The sequence below is a fragment of the Pseudovirgaria hyperparasitica genome, assembly GCF_010093815.1.
Source record: "Pseudovirgaria hyperparasitica strain CBS 121739 unplaced genomic scaffold EJ05scaffold_1, whole genome shotgun sequence".
Taxonomy (NCBI): domain Eukaryota; kingdom Fungi; phylum Ascomycota; class Dothideomycetes; order Acrospermales; family Acrospermaceae; genus Pseudovirgaria; species Pseudovirgaria hyperparasitica.
In genome coordinates this window covers 371182-395669 of record NW_022985549.1, presented here as the reverse complement: position 1 = coordinate 395669, position 24488 = coordinate 371182, and the positions used below count along the sequence as shown (strand labels likewise).

At 50.5% G+C, this 24488-nt stretch overlaps 8 protein-coding genes across 8 annotated transcripts; 5 read left to right on the top strand and 3 right to left on the bottom strand.

Moving 5' to 3' along the window:
• Positions 1–388: 388 nt before the first annotated feature.
• EJ05DRAFT_471508 (uncharacterized protein) lies at positions 389–1407 on the bottom strand. Its single transcript, XM_033742977.1, has one exon. It carries the CDS (start codon positions 1245–1247, stop codon positions 687–689), a length of 561 nt encoding a protein of 186 aa, XP_033604950.1. The 5' UTR covers positions 1248–1407; the 3' UTR covers positions 389–686.
• Positions 1408–4302: 2895 nt separating this feature from the next.
• Positions 4303–7158, top strand: EJ05DRAFT_534042 (cryptochrome). Its single transcript, XM_033749159.1, has 2 exons — positions 4303–5272; positions 5359–7158. The coding sequence occupies exons 1-2, from the start codon at positions 4746–4748 to the stop codon at positions 6854–6856; spliced, it is 2025 nt and encodes a 674-aa protein (XP_033604949.1). The 5' UTR covers positions 4303–4745; the 3' UTR covers positions 6857–7158.
• Positions 7159–9007: 1849 nt separating this feature from the next.
• Positions 9008–10429, top strand: EJ05DRAFT_506217 (ribosomal protein S5 domain 2-like protein). Its single transcript, XM_033747795.1, has one exon. The coding sequence runs from the start codon at positions 9050–9052 to the stop codon at positions 10082–10084; it is 1035 nt and encodes a 344-aa protein (XP_033604948.1). The 5' UTR covers positions 9008–9049; the 3' UTR covers positions 10085–10429.
• Positions 10430–10632: 203 nt separating this feature from the next.
• EJ05DRAFT_471505 (uncharacterized protein) lies at positions 10633–11275 on the top strand. The gene is made up of 2 exons (XM_033742976.1): positions 10633–10849; positions 10950–11275. Exons 1-2 carry the CDS (start codon positions 10703–10705, stop codon positions 11067–11069), a joined length of 267 nt encoding a protein of 88 aa, XP_033604947.1. The 5' UTR covers positions 10633–10702; the 3' UTR covers positions 11070–11275.
• EJ05DRAFT_3349 (HET-domain-containing protein) lies at positions 11005–13883 on the bottom strand. The gene has a single exon (XM_033740875.1). The coding sequence runs from the start codon at positions 13576–13578 to the stop codon at positions 11260–11262; it is 2319 nt and encodes a 772-aa protein (XP_033604946.1). The 5' UTR covers positions 13579–13883; the 3' UTR covers positions 11005–11259.
• Positions 13884–14199: 316 nt separating this feature from the next.
• EJ05DRAFT_515842 (HET-domain-containing protein) lies at positions 14200–16457 on the top strand (the record flags this gene model as incomplete). Its single annotated transcript, XM_033748637.1, has 2 exons — positions 14200–14554; positions 14600–16457. 2 exons carry the CDS (start codon positions 14200–14202, stop codon positions 16249–16251), a joined length of 2007 nt encoding a protein of 668 aa, XP_033604945.1. The 3' UTR covers positions 16252–16457.
• Positions 16458–18395: 1938 nt separating this feature from the next.
• On the top strand, positions 18396–20909 carry EJ05DRAFT_481426 (uncharacterized protein; the record flags this gene model as incomplete). The annotated part of the gene is made up of 2 exons (XM_033745071.1): positions 18396–19323; positions 19375–20909. The coding sequence occupies 2 exons, from the start codon at positions 18396–18398 to the stop codon at positions 20907–20909; spliced, it is 2463 nt and encodes an 820-aa protein (XP_033604944.1).
• A 715-nt stretch (positions 20910–21624) lies between these two features.
• Positions 21625–23841, bottom strand: EJ05DRAFT_534036 (acetyl-CoA synthetase-like protein). Its single transcript, XM_033749158.1, has 4 exons — positions 23582–23841; positions 22455–23523; positions 22201–22393; positions 21625–22111 (listed from the first exon to the last, which is right to left on the bottom strand). The coding sequence occupies exons 1-4, from the start codon at positions 23676–23678 to the stop codon at positions 21785–21787; spliced, it is 1686 nt and encodes a 561-aa protein (XP_033604943.1). The 5' UTR covers positions 23679–23841; the 3' UTR covers positions 21625–21784.
• Between the last annotated feature and the right edge of the window lie 647 nt (positions 23842–24488).

Genomic DNA, 24488 nt, shown 5'->3' with positions numbered 1-24488 from the left:
CACGCGAGCATCCTGGTGAGAATCGTATGCTCTACCTGGGATTACTCGATGGTACTAGTTCCACAACAAACTAAGGACCAATTGCGCAGGACTGGCGACATAATAGTGACATAGTAGCTGGCACAATGCGTGGGTGCCCGGCCCCGATGCCGATATTCTAATTATCCATTTGCGAGCAAGCGTAGAATGCTGCTGCATGAGGCCGTTTCCTCCTGCTTGAAGTGAATTAGCGTAGTGCTTGTATCCGCCGTTGTAAAGCTTATCTACCCCCCAAGCGCCGTGATACAGCCGTTGGCGTCATTGTCTGGATATTGCAGTACAATGGCATACTATCAACATGTTACGCTCGTGCCTATTGACAGGCAGCAGGCCTCGAGAATATACCTCTACAAGACGTTGAGCACAGCGATCCCTTGTAGGACAGCCTACTCGGCTGACGTGGCTTGGAGCGTGTTGTACCACCTACACGTAGCTGCACAGACATAACATAGCTTGACAAAGAAGAGATCTGAGGGCTGGTGAGTGTCTTGCCGCCAGATTCCTTACCGAGATCACTCGATCTAAAATGTAGGCGTACATATAAAATTAAAGCCAGCCCGCTGGGATCCTGGACGGTCGTCGAGGGGCTCGTGGGACCGTTGATCAGGTGAGCACGCGAAAGCCTTTAATCCAACATTGAAACATCGTCACCTTGCTGCACCCATTAAACATCCTTCGTCAAGCAGCATTGGGTCAGCATAGGGATCCATCGCACTGCCACAGGGAGCTCTCGCACAGTCTCTCGCGCGCACAGAGAGCTCACAACGCTTCGGTTCCTTCCCGAGTGGGTCTTTATCGCAGATATCCCTCTTCCGCTTGGTGCTTCTCTGATCCGGGCTCAAATGGAAGGGCAGATTGCGGATCTCTCCCCACGTGCCCGCGCCGCTATGCAAACGGGGCAGATGTAAATCTCTTCGGACGCATACGCCAATGCGCTCAACGTAATTTCCAGAATCCTTCTGAGCTAGAAGGAATGCACCGCGAAACAATCCATCGCGGGCATCGATGCCTTTGGTCTCCAGGTAGCCAAACTGGCTGAAGTGGTCGGCCATCAGCTGCTGGAAGACGCTGTCGGCTGCCTCGTTTGCGGATTCCACGTCGTCATGTTGACTGTGAGGCTCCTTTTGAGGTAGTTGCTGGCTCTTTGATCTGTACTGGTATCGCTCTACGATGAAGATCCTGGGTGGAGAAGACGTGGAAGGAGTCATGGTAGAGACTTTCAGGATACGAGGAAGGAAGGGTGCGAAGAGCAACTGCAGCAGTGTTGACACGAGGTGCTGGTCAACATCAGGCAATTAGTCGCCTAGAGCGATATGACAGGTTTTATCAATTCGGATATTAGTTGTCTACTGAGTGCGTGTGTTGGTGATGAAGTCTGCGTAAATAGACTACCTAGAGGCTGGAGAATGCTCAGACATCAGCCCCCCGGCCATCTAATTACCAGCCACGCCATTATTTCCCGAGAAGTTTAGCGTTTCGTGCAATTGTATGCCGAGCCAGTATTCTGGACAAGCCAACAATTAACCTGAGGGAAATACTGCTGCGGACAGGAATTGTCTATAATTAGGTCGAATCATCCTTCGGCATAGAGTCGATGTTTGTGTCGAGATAGCTTTACAAGGGTTAATTAATTACTCGGTCAAGGCACTTGGTAAAGCACAGACCGCCTGAGCATACTTGACCTAAACTGTTGATCTGCCGACATAGAATAGTACAAACCTTAACGATACAGCCGTCGTGTACAATACCAGCCTCTATGTTAACTTGTATGTAGCACTCCCATGCACCAAATCCTCCAGACTGGATTTTAACATTACCATTCTACACCAAGATACTTTGTCGATATGTTATATTGAGGATCCCGTATTCTCGCATCCATACTCTCTCAGACCACTCGGATCAAGACGCCTACCTGCGCATGTTGTCCTACATCAGTACTCAATCTCTCCCATCCAAGTACACCCGCCTCGCAACCACGGCGCGGCTCGGAACCTGCCCATCCGAGCAGCGAAATCCATGTATCGTCTACAAACACGTTTAATCCCCAATTGTAATTGGCATGCCAGCAATTGGTGCAAACAGCAAACACACTTGGTGAGCTTTTGCATGGATCATGGTGACTGAGAGTTGCATAATGGCTAGGTACGTAGACATTCGAGTCTAAGGTCTCCGAGCCTTGAGTTTGGCGTGCGACAGTGATGAGATTGTTCTACAAGGATGCTTAGTGCGTATGTACATATTGCGTTTGTATGCAGTAATGGTTCGATCCGATGGCGTTGTTCGAGTAACAGCCAGGATGTGCCACGCGGGAAGAACGGGAATGAGTTCTCTCTGTCGACTTGTCTAGTTAGCTAGGCAGGATGACAGTGATGCGGATCTGGCCGGGTCTTCATAGTAGCATATTTTGACGCCCAATGGACATATGCATAAGGCGCATGTTACGAGGACGCAGTTTATGCTGCATCACGGTTCGTGTTCCGCAATCGATTCTGTTGACAATGTCTGTCGTAGAGGGCCGTCGCGGCTCACAGGCATGGCTGCTGCATCACGAGCGGATGTAGATCGTGTCTTCCGAGTAAATATTTCGTCGGATGATACCAAGGTAAACATAACAATCTAGCCGCGGGTGTGAATTCTGGCCCGAATGCTAATGCGTAAGCAGCGACTTCAATCAGAGCTCTGGATTGCACGCCGAGCACTACAGAAAACCTGGACGAGCATGATAAGACAAGATCGACTCGACGAAGCTCGTCAATCTTTGCAATTCAAAGATACGAGCTGCATATTGTTACAGAGCCGTGCAACGTTGACGTTACAGAGCTCGTGGGGCTTAGGAGAACAGATTGGCAAACGAGGTCGGTGAAACCATGTAGATCTGGCGGGGGACACCTATGAGGTGAAGATCGACAATGGGACTGCAATTTGTAAGTTCGATATGGAAGAGCATGCGACAGGAAGTGTTCATCTAGAGTCGAAATTGACCTGATTGGGATGTTTGGATGTAGACTTGCGGAGCCATCTCCGCTTGGAACGTCGTATTGGGCACCATGGGGTATATCGATGCGAATGAAGAACTGTCTGTGCTGGGGATGTGGCTGGGCATTGTAGGACGATCAACGACCATTGATAAGGGGCGCTGGGTGCATAAGGCCTGCCAAGACGGAAGACGGGAACGTTTGGAGAGAGAAAAAGAGGGATGGAGATGGATAGGAGCAGAGCGCAACGTGTGTTAGCAGATCCTGTTGGGTTGGAGATGTGGGAACCGAGGGGGGCGCCACAGGATATATGGATGATGACGATCCCAGGACCCTGGCGTATTGTAAGGGCCGGGATGATCATATCGATGACGGATTCGGCAGGGATACTCAAACATGTATTATCAACTCCAAGACATAGGACTTGTGGAGTGAGAAGCACAAGCACGCACCGTGATAGCCTATGTGCATGGTCTAGTGCGAGACTTTGCTAGAACAGACTGCATCGGAGACGAACGACGATGAGCAGTAATGCTTGCAGATCGAGGCGACCAAGTCAATGATGGCACAAAGCGTGGCTTGAAAGGCGAGTTCCACCTCGCCTATCCGTAGTTAGTTCCTCGAATGAACTAGACGGCTAGATGGTGTCGTCAGTGACAACATGATTAGATGGAGTAGAACGGCAATGGATGTGTGGCGCTGCAAAACTCAGTACCCAACTTGTTTTCTCAGAACCACTACAGCCTGCTATAACGACGACATCTGTGCGTTGTCACCAGACTTGGATCTGTATTGCCCATCCATTCATCTGGTACTCTAGATATGTATAATTCATCGGGAGGAGGTCTAGGCCTCGGGTAAGCCCCGTCGTGCTATAGCCGACGAGTAATGTCACTGGAAATGCACTCGGTCGCCGCTTGGACTGATGGATAATAGACTGGACGACGTGGCAGGGCCCATGTTCAGCGGTAACTCCCTAGGTTCTATATGACTATGACCACTGTGTATTCATTCCTATGACGTCGTACAGAGAAAACAAAGCTTAGGGGGCATGGCCAGGGGCGAGAAGTATGCGATACATTGTAGGTCGTGGGCATCGGCATCGCCAGCCACAGTGGAGATCCAGTCTCAGCTATACCCGCCAAGTTCCTCAGTCTGCGCACCCAACACGTTGTCATTGGGGGAGAGCCCGTTCCTGATCGGCGTGTCTCGACCTCGTCGGCCTCTCTCGCCTTCTCGGCTCTCGCATCAGGTCGCATCCACTGGACGCATCACGCCTCGCGCATCTCATAAACACAAACTCACTTCATTCTGGTATCTACCCATACATTCCCCCCCCCGCATACCCACAACACACTGATCTCAACCTGTCTAGTTGCCAGTTGGTTATAGTCCCGGATCATCTAATCCATTATCATTCATTCCCCTTCTGCAGCAGTCTCCAATCACTTCGTGCCTGTGTGCTGCTGTCTTGCTCCCACTCCCTTTTTTCCCCCTTCATTTCATACTTGTACACCGTCATCCCGCCTTGTCATCCGTCTAATTGCTCTACCTACTTGTATTTTTTTCAAGATACCCCAGTTGTGCTTTCGATTGGTCGCCAAGACTCTTTGCATATCATTGCCCTTGCCTTGCCTCTATCTTTTCTCATTATATCGCTGTCCGCTTTCTCGCTTATCATTTCTGCGTACACACAGCGCCTGCATCTTCGTCTAATTTGGATCCTTGACAATGGCCACTGCCCCGAGGATTCTCGTCTATCTGCTCCGTCGCGACTTGCGCGTCTCTGATAATCCAGTCTTCCACGAGATATCACGCCTGTCATCACAAGCCTCGCCGCCATTCACGCACATCTTACCAGTCTATGTCTACTCTGCCAATCAGATCGAGGTTTCGGGGTTCTTGAGGTCGCGTGACTCCAAATCGCCGTATCCCGAGGCAAGAGCTCAAAATAGTGGCTTTTGGCGGACGGGCTATCATCGAGCGAAATTTGTGTCCCAGAGTGTTTGGGATGTGAAAGGCACGCTTGGCCAGCTTGGAAGTGGTTTGGTTATTCGTGTTGGCAAGTACGTGGATGTTGTTCGAGATATCCTGCAGCATTATTCAGATGGCGGCGAGAAGGGCGAGATCGTGGGAGTGTGGATGACGGAAGACACAGGTTCCGAAGAGAAGGCGCAAGAAAGAGCTGTGAGAAAAGAGACTGAGAAGCATGGAAAGGAATTCAAACTGTGGCTTGACGAGAAGTACTTTGTCGACCAGTAAGTCTATGTTTACGACTTTTTGCAGTCACGTGCTCTATCAAATTCGTCAATGCTGCCGCTTCATATGCTAATCATGACGACAGTCGCGATCTTCCTTTCGATATTTCGAATATTATAGACTTACCGGATGTGTACACGACCTTTCGAAAATCTGTCGAGCCTCTGCGGGAGCGACCTCGACCGACTCATCCACTACCTGAGAAGTTACCCCCTCTTCCAGCTTCAATTCCGTCGCAATTCGAGCCCTTTGCAATTCCAGATGGCGAAGAGGCTCTGCAAGAAGCCCTCCTCTCTCCTCTGATTTCCAAGCCAGACATTCCAAATCCGCCTTCTTGGCCATCAAATGTAGGGTCCGCTCACCCCTTTGCTGGTGGCGAGACCAAAGGCCAGAAACGCTTGCATCATCTCCTCAAGTCTGGCGCAGCATCTGCCTACAAGGACACTCGCAACGGACTTCTCGGTGAGGACTTTAGCACCAAGCTTTCGGCGTACCTCTCCATAGGTTGTCTTTCTGCACGCCAAGTGCATGCCGCCATGCTACAATTCGAAGATGGCACACCACCTGTACTCCCATTCTTTCCCTCTGAAGAAACTGACTGGCCATCCGTCCCCGGCTGGGCCGGAGGCGAAAACAAAGGCACAGCCGCCATCCGCTTCGAACTCCTCTGGCGCGACTACATGCGCCTATGTGCCCAAAAATTCAACACCGCACTCTTCACCATCCACGGCTTCCGCGGCTCCAAGCTCTCGCGCGCAAACGCAGAAGCCGGCGCCGATCTCCAGCCCTATTCAAACCCGCAAACCAAGAAAGAATGGCACTACCTCTCGCACAGCGGGCCCGGCAGCTCGCCAGAAATCACCCGCCGCAAGCTCATCCGCTTCATTCGCGGCGAGACAGGCATCGGCCTCATCGACGCCAGCCAGCGCGAACTCATCCACACGGGCTACACCTCCAACCGTGCCCGCCAGAATGTCGCCTCTTTCCTCTCCTCCCACCTCAATATCGACTGGCGGCTTGGCGCGGAATGGTACGAGGCCATGCTCGTCGACTACGACGTCGGCAGCAACTGGGGTAATTGGCAGTACGTCGCCGGCGTCGGCAACGACCCGCGCCTCGGCCGCGTCTTCAACCCGGTCAAGCAAGCCCTCGACTACGACGCCCGGGGCGAGTACGTGCGCGCCTGGGTCGACGAGCTGCGCGGCGTCGACATTGCTGCTGAACCAAGCCAATCGGCGAAAAACGGCACTCCCGCCAAGGACAAGACCGATGACGTCGATCCCGAGAAGCTCATGGGCGTGTACCAGGCGTGGCGGCTGCGTGACGCGGAGAAGGCACGGCTCGGGCTGGATAAGCTGGAGTGGGTGCAGCATCCGCTCACGCGGATTAACTTTAGTGTTGCCGGTAAGGGCCGATTTCCGGCCGGTCGTGGGGGTGGGAATAGGGGGGGCCGTGGGGGTGGTGGTGGGAGGGGAACGTGGAATGCGAGGGGACGGGGAGACAGGGGTCGGAGAAGGGGGAATATGGATAGGGCGAATTTGGCGGGTGGAGGTGGGACACAGGATGTTTTGCCGGAGAGCTGAGGTGGTGAATGGATGGTGGAGGCGGTAATTTGCATGGTTGGATTTCTGTATGATATGGATCTGGATGTAAGAGAGTTGGTAATGTCTAGGCGAGACGTGCTTGGTCACGTTATTGTTGTTGTTGTCAAGAGTATGAAGTGGTCACTGACAATCTACTGCTTTGTCTTCATGTGATGGCGTCAAGCAAGGTATACGACGACGAAGCACTTATATTGATTCAGATTACAAAACTGTTAGGGCTAGTGAGTCTATGAACATGCATAAGGCTACATGACACAGAAGGAGAAATATAATGCCAATCCATGTATGTACCCACATAACAACCTCCTCACCCCCTTACACTTTCCCCTCCCGTATCACATCCATTCACCCCCTATTTCCTCAGCACAGGTCTCTTCCTCTTCTCTTCCGCGTACGCCACCTCATACGCCTTCTTCACCTCACCCACCTCCTCCTCCTCTCCCTCAACCTCAACCACTCTTCCCTCATCCACAAGCCGCAGCCAGTCTCCATCCCCATGCTGACTCCCCGTGCCCAGACGATGCCAGACCAAAACCTCGATATACAATTTTGTTTCATCGTCCTTGGTACGATACCGGGGCAACTTGCGGTAGTGACGGTGCGTTCGGAATTCAGTCGGGCAAAAGGGGCATTTACGCAGCGAGCTAATAGAGTGACGGTTCTGTTTAGGAATGCGGAGGGTTGTGAGTGGGGTGGTGGAGTTGGGATCGCGACGGCCAACACGGACGTGCTTGCAGACGGCAAAGTCGAGATCGAGGACGGCGGTGCGGAGGTCGAAGTCGGTGTCGGCGCTCTGCTGGCCGAAGGCGTATCTGATGTGCAGGAGGACTTGTTTTTCGTCGATGGATTTGAAGGCGGTGACGTGGTGCGTCATGAGTATGTTGTCGCCTGGGAGGGGTCTGTCTTTCCTTTTGTTGCGGAGGAAGGGGAGGGATGGGTAGGGGCGCGTTTTGCTCGTTTTGTGTAGCCACGAAAGGGGGAGTGGGTGTGGGCAGGTCCAGCTTCCGGCGCATTCGAGTGTGTGGAGGCAGAGGCCGTGGTGCAGGACGAGGTGGACTTGGACGTATGAGAGAGGGAAGAGTGGAATGGGTAAGTCGAGGCCCATGGCGGCTAGGTGCTTGCAGGGGCTACAGAGTTGTGGGTTTGGTATGATGGTGTTGTTGCTGCTACTGCTGCTCCTGTTCCTAGGGACTATGCCGTGGTAGGAGGCGATACTGCGGCAGCATAACGATTCAAGAGTGATCTGCCGGCGACGGAGGTATAGATGCGAGTTGCAGTATACGAAATCCGCGCTGAGATCTCTGACCAAGATCTTCAGGAATTCCCGGCGATTGGCGTGGCTACCGGGGTATATTGTGTGGTAGATCGATCTCCGGGATACACGTTCTGTGTACCTTGTTCCGATCTGATATCGGAGGGCCTTGCTGCACAGTGAGAGACAGGCTATGGACACTATATCGAGAGAATCCGTGATAGACCGGAGGAGTTCCGTAGCCAGGAGCTCGATTGGAGCGCGGCTCAGGGGCTCGACTTTGTGCTGGTCGTCCTTTTCGGACCCTGTTCCGCTGTGATTTCGGGTTACGGGCCAGACAGCTTGGAATGGAATGCGGTCGGAGCCATGCTTGTTGCATATATCTGAAGTTGCGTGTTTACACGGAGGACCACGTTCGTATATGAACATACTGAAGCAAGGCTGGGTAGTCAAGACGTCAGGATGCCAGGTGAAGATTCACGAGTCTAGTAAGTGAGGGTACAGATCTAGCCGGCGTATAGTCGATCCTGTCAGGATTCTCCCGAAAATGCTGATGTTGTGAGTATCGTCTACTGTAGAGGTAGGTGTTTACTGCTTGGCTGCAGTGTGAAGAAGAGTTATCAAAATCCTCGCCGGTGCTCACGATGTCTTGGTGAAAGGCAAACATCATGTTTTTATTCTGGTTGGAGTAATTATACTACTTGAGTGGTTTTTTAACTTCTTTAGCGGCGGTATGGAAGGACGCGGAACGATCTGATGTGGAAGATATCCATGGTACGGGCATACTGGTACGGTAAGGCCACAAGGCTTTGGTGGTCCAAGCTCCCTGCTGTCTCTCTCCACCACAGAAAAGTTTCTGGAGCTGCGTTGCAAAACCACAAAGTCTAAAATCGATCAGCAGGCGCAGACAGTTTCCTACGATGGCGGCAACATCTACAACTGCGAATGCCCCTTCAGCGCTGACATTTCCCCGTGAGATCTTCGCCGCGCTCCAGCCCCGCCAATACCTCCTCGCGCACCTCTCGCCGGCGTCAAAGTCACAAACCTCAGTCCGACCGAACGGCCGCAAACCCACAGAGTTTCGCAAGCTGAGTGTCAACACAGATTCCCTCACTCATTGCAATGGGAGTGCTGTAGTGCGTATGGGAAATACTGCTGTAGTGTGTGGAGTGCGCGGCGAAATCCTCTTGGCTCGCGATGTGCCCAACCCGCCGACCATCTCTACCAACGACGAAGACAACGATAGAGACGAACTCGCACGTCTCGGCCTATTGGTTCCAAATGTAGAACTTTCCACGGGGAGCAATCCCTCCCATATACCCGGCCAAGCGCCATCTGGCCTGGCCCAGTCGCTGGCATCTCGACTTCTCCAGTTACTGTCCACAACCGGTTTGGTAGCTTCAAAGGACCTGAGAATCTGGTATCAGCCCATAATTGAACAAGAACCGGAGGTAGGGTCTGAGCCGGAAATAATAGCGTATTGGACCTTGTACTTGGACATACTGTACATCAGCCTAGATGGTGCGGCGCTGGACGCGGCGTGGCTGGCGATGCTCGCTGCGCTGCGCTCTGTCAAGCTCCCCAAAGCGTGGTGGGATCCCGACATGGAAGCCATCATATGCTCTGATTCAATTGCTGATGCGAAAGCGCTGAGTCTACGTGGTCTACCGATTCCTGCAGGCTTTGCAGTCTTTGACGAGACACCGGAAGGCGTTGAAGACACCACGCAAGAGAAAGGCTGGATACTGGCAGACCCGGATCAATTTGAAGAAGAGCACTGTCGAGAGCATATCTCAGTCGTCGTAGATATGTCCGGTGATGCAGCCAATTCGATACGAGCCATTGATAAGCGCGGAGGCAGTTTTGTTGACGTGGAGAAGATGAGGACAATCGTGGATCTTACACAACAGCGATGGAAAGAGTGTAAGGATGTATTAGATGCACAGTCTACCTGAATGCACGACGCGCACGGGTGTCATACAAACCAGATCCAGACTGTAGTGGTAAGCAACGCCTGGCCCCAGCTACATTCTCCCACCGACGCGTCTCGCACTTCCGGGCAAACAACTAGGAGAGTTCTCCAGGCGTACACTACTGCGCCGAGGAGGGCAGGACAAGCAACGTAAGCTGCATCACCGTGGGTCAGAATATCACATATAAGTGATAGCGGAATCTCGTTATACATGTAGAAGTCCGCCTTACAAAGTCCCCAAATACCATCTACAAGAAGAGTGGTGGATGATTATCATAGCAGATGCGAACAAAAACAAGACCTCCTTGCCAGATCTCACGTTCCACGCATCCTGTGACGAAACCGTACAACATGTCTCACCACAAAGCCAGGGTTTGTATGGATAAGAGTTAGATACCCTTGCGTCCCGCAGATCTCCTCCCAAAAGCAAGATCTTCATACCATGACGTCAGCAAGCCCAATCCTACCTCCCATCATCAATATAACAAACAAACCCGCAAATGATCTGCCCAACTCCCCATAACACCTTGATCCAAAAGCCTCAAAATCCACACCTTCTACCAAATCCCAAAGCAAAATTCACCATTAAGCCAACAACATAATGACAGGCCCAGCAAGCAACGACTCCGGCATCTCCTCCGGCTTCAAATTCGTCACCTCGACCGTTGGGAACACCGTCGGCGGCGTCACGAACACGCTTGGTGGTGTCGTCGGTGCGGCTGGGAGGGGTGTGGCGGAGGTTGTTGAGGTAGGTTATCTCCCTGTCACCTTGCCAGCTCATGGAACGTTGTATGGAATGAGGAGGCTTTGGGGGTCTTTCTGTTGGGTATGTGCTGATGGGATTATAGGGCGCGACTGGAGATACGGGGAAGCCGTTGGCGAGGGGTGTGGCGGATGTGGCGAATGGGATTCAGGATGGGAGTGCGAGTGTTGCGAAGGGGGTGAAGGATGCTGGGCAGGGGAAGTGAGGAGGAGTGGACTGGTGGATCTGTGGATATGATGATTATTTTGTTTGTGCAAACTGTTGTCTGGGTTGAGTGAGGGCCGTAGTGATGTGTTGGTGAGATGTTCTAGCGGAGTGGTAAGGTTTTGTTCTTATCTATCTCGTGTACTCATGATAATTGAGTAGATCTACATCATGACAACTACGCCTGGTATTCACCCAAGGATCAAATCGATCATCTCCAGATCTTGTGCCTCCCATATCTGCGCCACAACTCTGCCAATCCCTCTCCGATATGCAATTCCATTTTCCCAATCAATGCGAAGAACCCAGTAAAACTCGTACCATTTACCTCTTATAGGTCTTGCCTTCTGGCGCCACTCCGGCCAAACTAACTTGTCACTCATGCTAAAGTAAGGATACTTCTCTTTTCTAACCCCCTTCGCAATCTGGACTAGCTCTATAATCTCACCGTCTTCGAGCTTACGAGAGTTAGAAGCGTCAATTGCACGATCGATGAATGCACCTGCCCATCCCCCTTCTCGATCGAGTATCGAAGCGTCGCCCGAGCTCAGTACATACCCTTTATACATGTAAGCCCGATTGGTTCGACAGCGGATCTCTCGTGCCATGACATTGCTTTCTTGCACTCTGCCTTCCTCAGGACCGGATATTGGAAAATAGCAATTCATGCGTGGGAAGTTGTCATGTCGATAAAAGTATCGTGGTAGATGCTCTATATTTTGGTAAAACCAAGGAATCTCTTCAAGTGTATCCTCCGCTACGATTCTTTGCCATCCCGGTGGAGGCTCTTTTGAGGATGATTCGTAATATTGGTCGTGACTTTCTAGCCAACGACATGGTATGGTATTCCATTCACCTGTGTTAGTTCGGTATGACCACGTTTGAGTGGCGGTGACTCTTTCGAGAAACATGCTCGTATATATACTGTATCTGTCGGGGCCACGGGGACTTGCTATGCGCAGCAATGCTTGAAAAGTGATCTCACCCTTCCACCCGGCCCAGCTCCAGCTTGGTAAGAAGCAATTTGAGTAAGAGCCTGCGTCAGGTTGTCTTCGCGTGATATCAGCTAATGATGTCCAGAGCAGAGCGATGTCAAAGAAATCTTTTGGAAGTCCTGATATGAATCCTCCTGGAAAGGAAGCGCGCATCGAATTCAGTAGGCCAGCACAAGCATACAAAGCGTCTTGTGCAAATGTAAGTTGCCGTGTGTTGTAGACGTTGATCAGTGATTGAAGGTTGACGGTATTCGGTTCGTTGCGACTTATCATGGAATGGAGATTTTCCCATGAATTATCTTCTCGTTCAACTCCTATCACAATCTCCCTAGGCTTAATTTGGATCGATGCTTTGTCAGGAATATCCTCGTATCGACAACCCAGACATTCGCACTCCCAGTAGACTGTTTCGTCGACAAATACTAATCGCGCACGAGAGAATACGTCTTCCTGCATTGTCCACCCTCTGGCGGCCCATTTTGATGGCTCGGAAGAGTATTTTCTACAAGGTGGATATGTGAATCTGTGGGCACCTATGATATATCTCTCCTGATTCAATTTCCTCGGTCCAGTGATGCCTCGCAATCCTTTGATCCCACAACGGTCACCGACAGTATGAGCTGCAATGATGGTGAAGGCCGCGTTTTCGTAGATACTGGTCATAGATTGTATTTCTATCCGTTTGTGTTTATCATCATCCTGAAAGATGCATAATTGGTCGACCCAGATGTATTTCTTTCCTAGTAATTTGACTAGCTCGATTGCGAAACGAATGGTAGGGGCCAACTGTTCGTAATTGGCATCCAGAGCAAACGGCGTTCTCAGGCGCGCCAAATCCTTTGCAGTGGCCATGAAATTTTGCGAGCGATCCCATGTATAGCTGAGTGCTACATAGCTCTGATGATCAGCTGGTACTAGGCACCGATTATTAACATCGACTAGCCACCTAGTCTGTCCCTCAGCGGAGTTGTCCATCTTCGTGTGAGAGTGATATACTTGTCTGACTTTCGTCCAGCATGTACATGATACTTCCCAAGACTGAAGTATCAGCGGGTCAATCCATTGCGCATTGAGTTGTTGATCGTAAATGCTCTGGAGTTTAGATAGCGGCCGGGGCCATAGCTCGGTCTTCAGACCATAAACGTTCCCAACTTCTACAAATCCGACTCTTGCCTCTGCATCTGTGTACTGGGCGTTCTCGTCGACTCGGAGCCCGAGACTGAGATCAACCACCTCATCTGGATTTCGCGAAACAGAATTTTCGAGGATTGCGCGCAGAAGCGTCCGATGTACACAACATCTTGAAACCTGACGAAGATTCTCTATCGTTGCCCATTCCCGGGATATAGGTTCGCGAATTATTTTTTGTGTCTCGAAATCGGACACTGCTTGAAATACAACTGAAAGTTTCCTGCAGAGCTCGCATGCCTCGTCGCTCTGAACTACGTTGGATGTTAAGTCAAGAAATGAAGCAGACAACTCCTCATTGATGCTTCCCCCCAAATTTGAATCCATTTCTACCCAATGTGAATGCCCTGTCTAGACGCCTCTGTAGGGGGGGTTTCGAGATCATTAGTACGTTGTGTCGCCCGCAGCTGGCTGTGTCAAGATGTAGATCGTAGTAGGTATTATTCACAAAATGTGATAGTGCGAGCTGCTAAACCTACTAAGGCATTGGCCTAGTCTAAAGAAAGTCGACATAGAGTAGATCCTATGTAAATAATATTGATTCTTTAACTCCACTTCATGATTGTAACAAAATTTCAATTTAATGGATTTATTATCAAACTTTCTGGTAGAGGCCTCTGGTCGAAGCCCTTGCCGGATGCTAGAATATTAAAAGGCTGTTGACCTATTGACATTAATTAGTATAAGCTAAAGAGCTGGCCGTTTTAAGCTAGGCCGGGGGCATCTAAGAGCGACAACAGCAGCTAATTAGTCCTCTTCTTCATAAGAACCCTTGACTTTTCAGCCTCACAATGCACTGCTCAGCTCATTCCCCCACACACATGACCAAGCACTACATTACTAAGCCTCGTTGCTTTCATGCATTGAGACTCTCTGTTGTTAGCATGTTTCAAGTTTTCAAGAGGATGTCGCATGAAATCGACTGATAGTTCGAAGTAAGACCCAGAAATGGCTCTCTGCAATGTCTGCACCACTGCGATCGAGAGATGGCTAGTATCCCGCGCAATAACAATGTATACGGATGAATACCCGAATTCAACTGAGCCGATACATTGGTGGCATCAGCCGACATGGGACGCGCTCGAGATGGCGGCTAAGACATGCCATCTTTGCAGTTTTATCTCGAGCGAAGCTGCTATACACGTTGAGGAAAATCGATATGGCTACGTCACCAGCATTGCAAAAGATGTCAGAGATGAAGACAGTCGAAAGCTGCGATGGCAGTTGTTCAACGGTAATAGGTTGGAGATTTTCTGCAAGGAGAGAATGATGAAACTGAAGATGCACCTAGCACTTGACGATGGTAATGATGCCTGTATTCGATTCTTTTTTGACTAATAAAGAGCAGACTCCTATGCTAGAGCACCAGAAACCCTACAGAAAGTGTTCAACGTAAGACTCGTGTCCTCTGCTGTCGATGACGAGAGGAATGTCTCTATCACCAAACAATGGATCGATACATGCCGTACGAGACATACAAAGTGCAATTCATGGACCGACCGAGACAGCAGTACTCGGCACCTCCCAACGAGAGTGATAGATGTAAATAGTGAAGGCGACAAGGAAGTCCGTTTGCACATCACAGATGAAAGTGACAAGTCACACTATATCGCCCTGAGCTACTGCTGGGGCAAACCAGTAAATCCATTTCTGACCACAGCCGAGACAATTGAGCGGCATAGGGCTGGAATAAAGGTGAGTTCGATGCCAAAAACATACCAGGACGCTATCCACCTCACACGAAAGCTCGGTATCCGCTACATTTGGATCGACGCCCTATGCATCGTACAACACGATCGCGCAGACTGGGCCCGCGAAGCAGCAACCATGCACAGAGTCTACAGTCGCGCCATCCTAACTCTCGCTGGCCACTCTGCCTCCGATACATCGAGCGGTCTCATCGTCTCCCGCCCACCTCGTGACCGAGCCCGCATCCCCATCCCCTGGCCCTTCACCACTGGTCCATATGTCGTATCGCCTCCTTTTAAACTATTCATGGTGCCCGCGTACCCCGATTTCAAGCCCACTCTCCAATCCAGCCCCCTCTCCGCCCGTGGTTGGACATTCCAAGAACGTGCCCTCTCCGCGCGCTTCCTACACCTTACGCCTTCTCTCGCTCATTTTGAATGCCGTGAAGCATACACTAGCGAAGCTCTCATGCGCATGGAACCTAATGTTCCATTCGGCTTCGCACATCTGAATATTGCATACCCAGATCGCACGAAAGTGCTCATGCATGACAGCTGGGCAGAGACCATCGAGGCCTTCAGTAAGCGCAGCTTGACCGTCGACGGAGATAGACTACCCGCGCTCGCCGGCGTAGCACGTGTTTTCGCGGATAACGGGATGCTCGGTGGGTATCTTGCAGGTATTTGGGGAGATGAATTCTTGAGGGGGCTGTTGTGGCAGGTCCAGCGGCGTAATGGGGGAGCCAAGCATCGTCGGGCAAGTGAGTATCGGGCTCCAAGCTGGTCTTGGGCGAGTATCGAAGGGCCCGTGGAGAACTCGACACTGCAGAGAGCGTTTGAGGGGACGCGGATGCTGGAGGAGCTGGGCTATGACCGACGGCATGTGCAGCAATTACTTCAATTGACGGCAAGCGTAACAATGGACGACGCGGACATATTCGGGATTGTCGAGAAGGCGCACATCAGTGCGCGAGGGGCACTTTTGAAGGCAGTCTGTAAGCTTAGGAGGGAAGAAGAGATGAAGGGTATGCGGTCAATAGACAGCCCTGAGGCGGGAGACCCTATCGGTGCCGCGTGGATGGACGTGGAGGATGAGACGAACGACACCGTGGACGCATGGATCTGCCCAGTATTGACGTGCAAACAAACACGGCAGCATCCTCTCCTCCAAGCTGAAGTGCTCATACTCACCGAAGTAGCACCAGATTGCAACCACGGCTTCAGTGGGAGAGTGTTCGAGCGAATTGGCAAAGGTAGAGTTGCCGGATTCTGGGTTGAAGGATCCAAGCCTGAGGAATTCACGATTATCTAGGTGTCACGGGCTGATTATGCTCCTTGTTTCCATCGTTCCCACGACTGAATCACGAGCTTGATCGCCACATCTTTTCCTAAAGCTCAGTCAAAGCAATCGGCAACTCCCGGACCTCACCTCCTGAGATACGCGCCGTCTTTTTCGAAAACATTATTCGCTTCGAAGTAAGCATCACGGAACGCCCAGATCAGACTAAGCTTCATCTCAGTACAGTGACAAGCAAGCCATGCCTCGAAAGATCACAGCAGTCCAAGCACCAATGCAGGTACAGCGGCTAGAGATTTCTGGAAATACAATAATAGGGGAACATGCGATGTCTTCCCTGTCAACGAGATGGAGATTTCTGAGGGTGTATAACTCCACTGGTGGCAACCATGAGCCACCCATGTCGCAAAGAAACGAGGGTTAGCGCCTACGCATCTGCGTCATCCTGAGCAGAACCATTACCATGAGGGATGATCAGTACACCAACATAAGCACTACCGTAGATAGGTAGCCAGTAGTCTAGTGGATGTAACGACGATGAGATTGATACCTGGGTCTTAGGGCTGAGGCATGTCAAAATTTGAACGAGGCTACGGCGCTTAAACGTGTGACATAGAAAAGTTTTATCAGTAACTGATAACGATGAATAGTCAATGCACGATCCCCTGTGTGGCACAATGTTGACTCGCAGGCGTAGTCTCAAACGGACAAACCGTAAGCCGAACCATACCCTGCCCCACCAGAGCATACTACACACGTCTTAGGGAAGGGTGGCAAAAGAACTGCACCCGAGTCATGCAGACATCTGACAACTGATTCCTTGAACGCTTTGCAATTGGGCGGAAGCCAAAGGTCGCCGTCGAGAAAAGGCTCGGCAATTCGTCCCGAGCCCGGGAGCACGGCCCACTAAGGCGGTTTGCGGATCTACTAGGCTCTATACGGATAGTCAGCGCTTAAAATGAGATGGCGACGAGCCACTCACTGGCTACGATGAGGCTTCACGAGCTCTCAAGCTTGTCTGCTCCAGGAAGGTTAGGTATGTGAGACGGGAGTGGCTACTGTGTTCGTCTGCACTTCTGGCGTGCTGCGCTCCACCGGCTTGATTCGTGCATTCTCGCTGGCACGAGGTGGCTTAACTACCCATGTAGCTTGAGACGAGAAGATGCATGGCACTACATACTGGGCGTTCTATCATACACGGCGTTCTATGATGGCGTCGTATGAGCTCACAGGGGTAGTTCTTTATCATTCATTACGGATTGACAGCGGGGATCGGTCGTGCTTGGGCCAAATGATGGTCTGCAGTATGGTTAGAGGATAGATCAGCCACACCCAAAAATTTCCCGTCTGACCTGCCCGCTCCAGCTACCTATCGCGAGCTTTGGCACGGTCGTGTCCACGTTTCAACCACTGCTGGAGAATGCGCTGAAGAGGCACAAGTCTGGGTAAGGCATTTAATGTCGTCTCACGAACCTCCCCTCATTTGGCGGTGTGCATAGTGTGGTATAGGACACAGTGACAGCATCCCTGGTCATGCATGTTCGCCATTGATGATAGGGATGTCCGGTTAGGTCATCCAAGTCCATTGGCACGCTACTCGGTCACAATGGCAGCCATTTAAGGTGATATACAGGACCATCACTTCGGTCTACCAGGATACCGTTGACGGTTGGTCTGTGATTAATCGGACCCTTGCATGCAGCTTCTCCGCTTCCCGCACCGCAAGGAACATTATCACTCATCTGTCTCCGTTATCGTGAAGCATATTCGACTTTTCTTCCATATTGCATCTCTTGTCTGTCGTTGTCGAACTGTCTACTTTCCCCGTCATCAGGCTCTATGGATTGATTGGTTTGCAAGCTGCATCAACATCTGCGAAGACAACTGAAAAACCTAGAGGACTCATCTATACTTTCACAACGTCGCACAGGACTCCTGCTGTGGTAACGAAATCGCATGCCACGAACTTTTTCGCAATCATCTTCAGTCCTGAGTAAACTTTGTCAGGCCTAGCATAGCTCGGGCTGGCATAGTACATCCCACCGATGCACAGGACACGTTAATTCACGGCGTCAGAGCTAGCGGACACAGTCGGGGCCTGGAGCTTGCTACAAGAAAATTGCACATCTTAGTCGCGGCTTCATCTACGATATCACGCCATGCCTGTTCTACCAGAGGTCCTCAGTGCTCCAGAGAGCAGATTCCACGACCATGCGGAATCTGCAGCTGTCGTTGTGAGGGATGGACTTGCTGAGGCTGTACAAGGACTATCGAAGAGGCTCAACATACCCTCATCTTCTACAAGCCCAGCAGGTCTAGTAGAAGCGAATACAAGAGATCCCTGGAGTAAAAGTGGTAAATATGCCCTAGGATGGGTATACTTCTGCCTCATACTCCTGGTCTCCAGCGCGCTCGTGCGATTCTACAATCTGTTCACAGATAGGATACGAGCGGTTCTATACGAAGCAGAGGTGATTCACTCCGCAAAAACCATGTCTCCTGATACCGACTACGAAATGTCCGCTCTCGACACGGACAGGTCAACGAGAAAGTTCTTCCCTAGGGAGGGCCCATTGCCATCTGGTCCGAAGACTCAGTCTTCCATTTCTTCTGTTCGACCTATCCTTCTGATTATTGCACTTTTTCGATGGGTCTTCTACCGTCCGACTCCAGTCCTGACGATCAAGAAAGGCTGGAGACCCTTTGTTCTACCCTCTATGGCGACTGTAGCTATTGTTGGTGCGGCATTTGCGTTCACAATCTGCTATATATTCGTTCCTCAGCCATTATACTGGCAAAGTCTGGAATTTGGTGCTCCTCCAGTCACTGTACGATCCGGTATGCTTGCTGTGGCTCTGATGCCATGGATCGTTGGCTTGAGTATGAAAGCGAACATCATCTCAGTTCTTACTGGGATCGGACATGAGAGGCTGAACGTCTATCATCGTTGGGGCGGAATACTATGTTTGTTCCTTAGCTTGGTGCACACAGTTCCTTTCTATCTTGCTGGAATGCAAGACAGGCAATCGGAGGCAACCTACAAGGCTATGCTCAACCCAAGGGCTGACTTTTACATCTATGGAAGTGGTGAGTCGAGGCTTAGGAGAAACCATCCAGGTCTGAACTAACAATACTTAGGAATAGCTGCCCTAGTACCCCTTGGAATACTTTGCATTCATTCATTGCCACATATACGAGCACGCATGTACGAAGTCTTTGTCATAACGCATGTGCCAATCTCCATGGTGTTCCTTGGCATGCTCTTTTGGCACTGCAACAACTACCTTACTTCTTGGAACTATCTTTTTGCAACTCTAGGTATTTGGCTGTTCTCATACATGACGAGACTTTTATATCTCAATTGGACGAATCCATTCCATATGGCCTGGTTGATCGGTGATGAAGCAGCTGTGACTATTCTTCCAGAGAATGCGATCAAGGTCACTATCCCAACGCGCATGCGATGGAGACCTGGGCAGTATGTGTATCTGCGCATGCCCGGTGTCTCAGTCTTCGAGAACCACCCTTTTACGGTCGCCTCCCTATGCAGCGACGATTTCCCATCTGACTACGGTGAGGACTACAGAGACATGGTCCTTGTATTTAGGCCATTCAAGGGATTTACGCAAAGGGTGCTTATCAGTGCCCAAAAGCATGGCCCGTGGCACACGTACCGTGCGTTTCTCGATGGGCCTTACGGAGGTATGAACAGAAGAATGGAATCCTTTGATCACGTCGTCCTCATAGCTGGTGGTAGCGGTATCACTGCAGTCGCATCCCAACTTCTCAATCTGATCAAGCGCATGCGCGACGGCAAAGCCGTCACCAAATCTATACAGGTAATCTGGGCCCTTAAGCGCCCTGAAACTATGGAATGGTTCAAAGAAGAACTGCACATATGTCGCGAATTCGCACCGCCGGGTTCAGTCCAATGCCAATTCTTCATCACTACCGCAAAGCGTCAGCCCAAGACCGGCATGCTCGTATCTGCCCAAACACCCAACCGCCCGGTCTCTATGCACTTCCACGACAAAGTTAACCACGCATTTACCAGCATTGCAGACAAGCGTGCGTCTGTTATCTCTTCGAAACGCGTCTCTATGCACTCCGCTCTCATTGCAGACGAAGCAGGGTCCGACGCGGAACGTGAGCAGGAGCTGCGCCGCGAACGTGAAGACACTATCACTGCCCTTCCGCAAGCCCATCTTCTACATGTAAATCGCTCAAACTCAGGCACTCACCTTCAAGCTCCCATTGCCGTACGCTCCATCGCCGAAAAGCGACGCTCGCGCAATCTCTCTCTGGATATTGCCCAAGCCGTCTCCGCTGGTTCCGAGGTCCTCGACCCGGCCGCCTCCCAGTCCCCGCATCACTTCGATTTTGGATTTCCAAACACGCCCACCGAATTCCAGAAGAACTTAATGCGATTCGCGTTTCTGCCTGCAGCCGTTAAGAAGAAAGATGGGTGGAGCAAAGAGTACGGACGGCCAGATATCCCATTCATGCTAAGGGGCTTTAGCAAGAGCTTCGGACGGCGCACGTGCGTGTTTGTGTGTGGGCCACCGGGCATGCGGACTGACGTACAGAGAACAGTGGCTGATCTACAGCGTGATGTGCTTGGGGATGCAGACAAAGACGAGATATTCCTGCATGCGGAGAATTATGCTATATGATGGAAATGGGAGGTTAAGGGAGGAATTTTGCATTTAGCAGTGGTGTTTTTGGGAGTCTTCGAATGTCATGGAGTTTGATACCATTTATATGCTCCTCTCCTCTTACGACAAGGTAACACGGGCATACCTATCTCTTTTCATGACTGCATTACGCTTTCGCGACCAGATGCGCTTTGTAATCGCGCGTATCAATGCGATTTGAGTAACTATCTACGCTCCCTCAAAGCTAGAGTACAATTTACATTCTACTCGCTAATGATCTCTCTCGTTGACCTGCTCTCGCTACATTCAAAACTGTCATTGAATAATGTAAAACTTATCAAATCCCCTTCACTGGATATCTTTATGTACCTGCTCAATTCGTGAGGTTGATAGACGATGCTGACAAGCTAATCCCACGCTTCATCAGACTCTGACAAAAGGCACGAAGGACCGGAAATACACTTTCATACATGCACTGCGCCCAGATCGACAGCCCAACTATGGTTACCTCTTCTAAGTTCATATGATCCCTAAAGCCCAGGTGAACAAAGAAGTAATCTGGCTCGACTCGTCTCATATCATCCGCAGATATGGTGGAGATGAGGTTGTAGATGCTCCATCTAAAAGGGCAAGGCTGAAATGCAGCTAAGTCCCCAGACTAGGGCTCAGATATAGCAGGAATTTCAAATCTGAAAGTGAGACTACAATCTGAGTGATGTTATAGAAATTATAGGTATGCACAGAGACAAGGAGGCTCTTGTATGGACTGACCCTATCGTCTTAGCAAGACAAGCAGTATATCTACTACAAGAATACGGAGACATATTACATCATCGATCTTCACCAGGCGCGGGTCTACATTCGAATCCAGAATCCATACTGCTAGAAAATTCTCAAAGCTTCGCCCCATCAACTCTCTTTGCGAGTGCCCTCAAGTCCTTCCTCAGGATCTTCCCCGACGGACTCTTCGGTATCACGTCCACGAATACTACACCACCCCTCAATTGCTTATGGCCAGCGACCTTAGTTGCCACCCAGTCTTTGATGTCCATTTCACTAATGGCGGAATTATCTGCAACGACATAGGCTCGCGGGAGTTCATTTGTGCCGTCCTCAGTGGTGATACCGATAACGGCGGCGTCAGCGATAAGCGGATGCGTGAGGAGCAAGGCTTCGAGCTCAGCGGGGGCGACTTGGAGGCCTTTGTATTTTATGAGTTCCTGGGCAGCATTAGTCAAGAGCTAATTGCCCGTTTGAGTGAAAGATATAAGAGATAAATAGGGTGATGGAAGGGGAAGCTGGGTGGTACCTTCATGCGATCAACGCAGTAGAAAAGCCCGTTGGCGAAGTAGCCGATGTCACCAGTGCGGAACCAGCCATCAGTGTATGCGTCAGCATTTGCATCAGCATTACTGTAGTAGCCCTTCGTCACGACCGGGCCTTTAACCCAGAGCTCACCGCGCTCGCCGACGGGTACATCTTTCTCGGTTTCGTCGACAACTCTAAGCATGGTTAACAAGGTATGCTGGAGAAATGAGGGAGAGGAATAGAAGATGGGCCCACCTCGCATAGCAGTTCGGCACCAAGCTACTCACGCTGCCTGTATCATCATTCAAACCATACGGCATAGCCGTGATACTCCCCGTAGTCTCACTTAACCCCCATGTTTGACTCACAAACGTTTTCCCTTTCCCTAACTTCGCACTAGCTGCATACTGTAACTCTTTGCCCAGGGGCGCCGCTCCACTAACTGCGTGCTCCAATGTATCAAAATGATCCTTGACCAGAGGGCTTTTGGCAATGAGTAGATAGATAGGTGGTACAGTGAAGAAGAACGTGATCCTATATTTCTTGTTGTACTCAAGAAACTCGGGGAAAGAAAACTTGGACATCCAATATGTCGTTCCGTTCATATAAAAAGGGTTAATGAAGTACCCCTGAATGCCCGCAATATGAGCAATGGGCAAATGGGCCAGAGTGCGATACTGGAAGTTCTCCTTGCCGACTATCTTGTAGCGCTTCTTCGTGAGTTCGAGAGTTACGACGGCTTCCGAGACAAGATTGGTGTGCGAGAGACACACGCCTTTGGGCAGGCCTGTGGTGCCGCTCGAATAAATTAGCACAATCAAGCTCTCCTCGAGTGTCTTCAGATCTGTGATGCGCTGCCAATCGAGCTCCTGTGTGGTGATAAGATTCTGCTCGTGTCCGAGCTTGCGAACACTCCATGTGGCACCCTCGCTGATGACACATACTGAGTCGTACGGTAGATCGGCTTCACCGGCGGCTTGAATGGTGAGATCTTTGGTGGCTTCGTTGCAGATGATGCATTTGCTTCCTGCGGTGGAGATAAGGCGGGCGAGTTCGGATGTGGTGCTTGCAGGGCTGACAGCAGAGAACACGCCACCGGCGGCGATTATACCGTAGAAGAGGAGTGGGACGAATTGGCTGCCGGTTGAGACTACTGTGACAATGTCTTTGTTAGGTCCGTTCGCACCAATGCCGTAGGTGCTGCGGAGCATGTGAGCAGTTCGACGGGTTTGTGTTCTCAATTCGGCTTTGGTTAACGCGATAGATGGATTGGCAGCAGATGCATGTATGACAGTGTCTTCTTGAGAATCGGTGCATTTCGAGTCTAGAGAGATCAGCAATCACACATCTTGATGGGCATCGGATTTGCGGAGTATACTTGCCAAATAGAAGGGACAATAAGTCCAATCGGGGAATATCGAATGTCTCCGCCGGATGGTAAATTGTACCGCTGGCCGTGGTATGCGCTGTACTCGCCATATTGATCGAACACCCGAAAGGACTTGATATGGAACAAGCCTTTCTTGCTTTATGAGCAGTGGCAGTCACTTGAGAATGAAGCAAGCTTCAAGTTCAAGAAACAGCCCAAATATAGTAATTAACTTCTAAGGTGACGTTTCCGACTAGGACGGCTGGCGATGCGTAGCCGCGGATTAGCGTGCACCTATGCAGCGGATTCTGGGGTACTTGACCGAGGTCAATACCATCCCCGCTTCTGGATTAGAGCATATCAGACAGGGCAGCAATTGGCTCGCTTCGCTGAGAGTCCTTATAATATATGTTATCTTTCACTAGTTTCAAGTATCTTACTAGCCGGCTGCTCTATCAACATAAAGAATGTTAACAGCTCACGAAATAAGTATAGCCCGGGCCTTCTTTCAGGCTATATTCAGACATTATGTCTGCCTAAGGCATATGTTCCAAGGCTTATGCCTTAGGCAGAGATAATACCTAAATGTAGCCTAACATAAGTACTGAATAAAAGATAGGTGTATAAGGGATAGGTAAAGTCGACGAATATTAAAAACAGCCCTTAAAGACTCATCGGTAGAATGAGAAGGAAGACCTGGGTTAGGATATTAGTTAGACTAATTAGGTTAATTCACTGTATCGCCATATAAGCTTAATCATGCGTTCAGACGGCACCAAGATGCTTTGCATGAACGTCCAGCAAACATTGAATCCAATAGTGATTCAGCGAGTCACGTGTAACCTTATTATCTTCAAATGTGATCTCGAGACAGACAAATCAGGATCAAGACAAATCAGGATCAAGACAAATCAGGATCA

Bases quoted from the DNA above. Each gene is read 5' to 3' on its own strand.
- EJ05DRAFT_471508 (XM_033742977.1), bottom strand. From the start codon at position 1,247: ATGACTCCTTCCACGTCTTCTCCACCCAGGATCTTCATCGTAGAGCGA.
- EJ05DRAFT_506217 (XM_033747795.1), top strand. From the start codon at position 9,050: ATGGCGGCAACATCTACAACTGCGAATGCCCCTTCAGCGCTGACATTT.
- EJ05DRAFT_3349 (XM_033740875.1), bottom strand. From the start codon at position 13,578: ATGGATTCAAATTTGGGGGGAAGCATCAATGAGGAGTTGTCTGCTTCA.
- EJ05DRAFT_534036 (XM_033749158.1), bottom strand. From the start codon at position 23,678: ATGGCGAGTACAGCGCATACCACGGCCAGCGGTACAATTTACCATCCG. The intron at 23,524-23,581 runs GCAAGTATACTC...TGATCTCTCTAG, and splicing joins CTTATTGTCCCTTCTATTTG to ACTCGAAATGCACCGATTCT. The intron at 22,394-22,454 runs GTGGGCCCATCT...AACCATGCTTAG, and splicing joins GTGCCGAACTGCTATGCGAG to AGTTGTCGACGAAACCGAGA.
- EJ05DRAFT_534042 (XM_033749159.1), top strand. From the start codon at position 4,746: ATGGCCACTGCCCCGAGGATTCTCGTCTATCTGCTCCGTCGCGACTTG. The intron at 5,273-5,358 runs GTAAGTCTATGT...TCATGACGACAG, and splicing joins GAGAAGTACTTTGTCGACCA to TCGCGATCTTCCTTTCGATA.
- EJ05DRAFT_471505 (XM_033742976.1), top strand. From the start codon at position 10,703: ATGACAGGCCCAGCAAGCAACGACTCCGGCATCTCCTCCGGCTTCAAA. The intron at 10,850-10,949 runs GTAGGTTATCTC...ATGGGATTATAG, and splicing joins GTGTGGCGGAGGTTGTTGAG to GGCGCGACTGGAGATACGGG.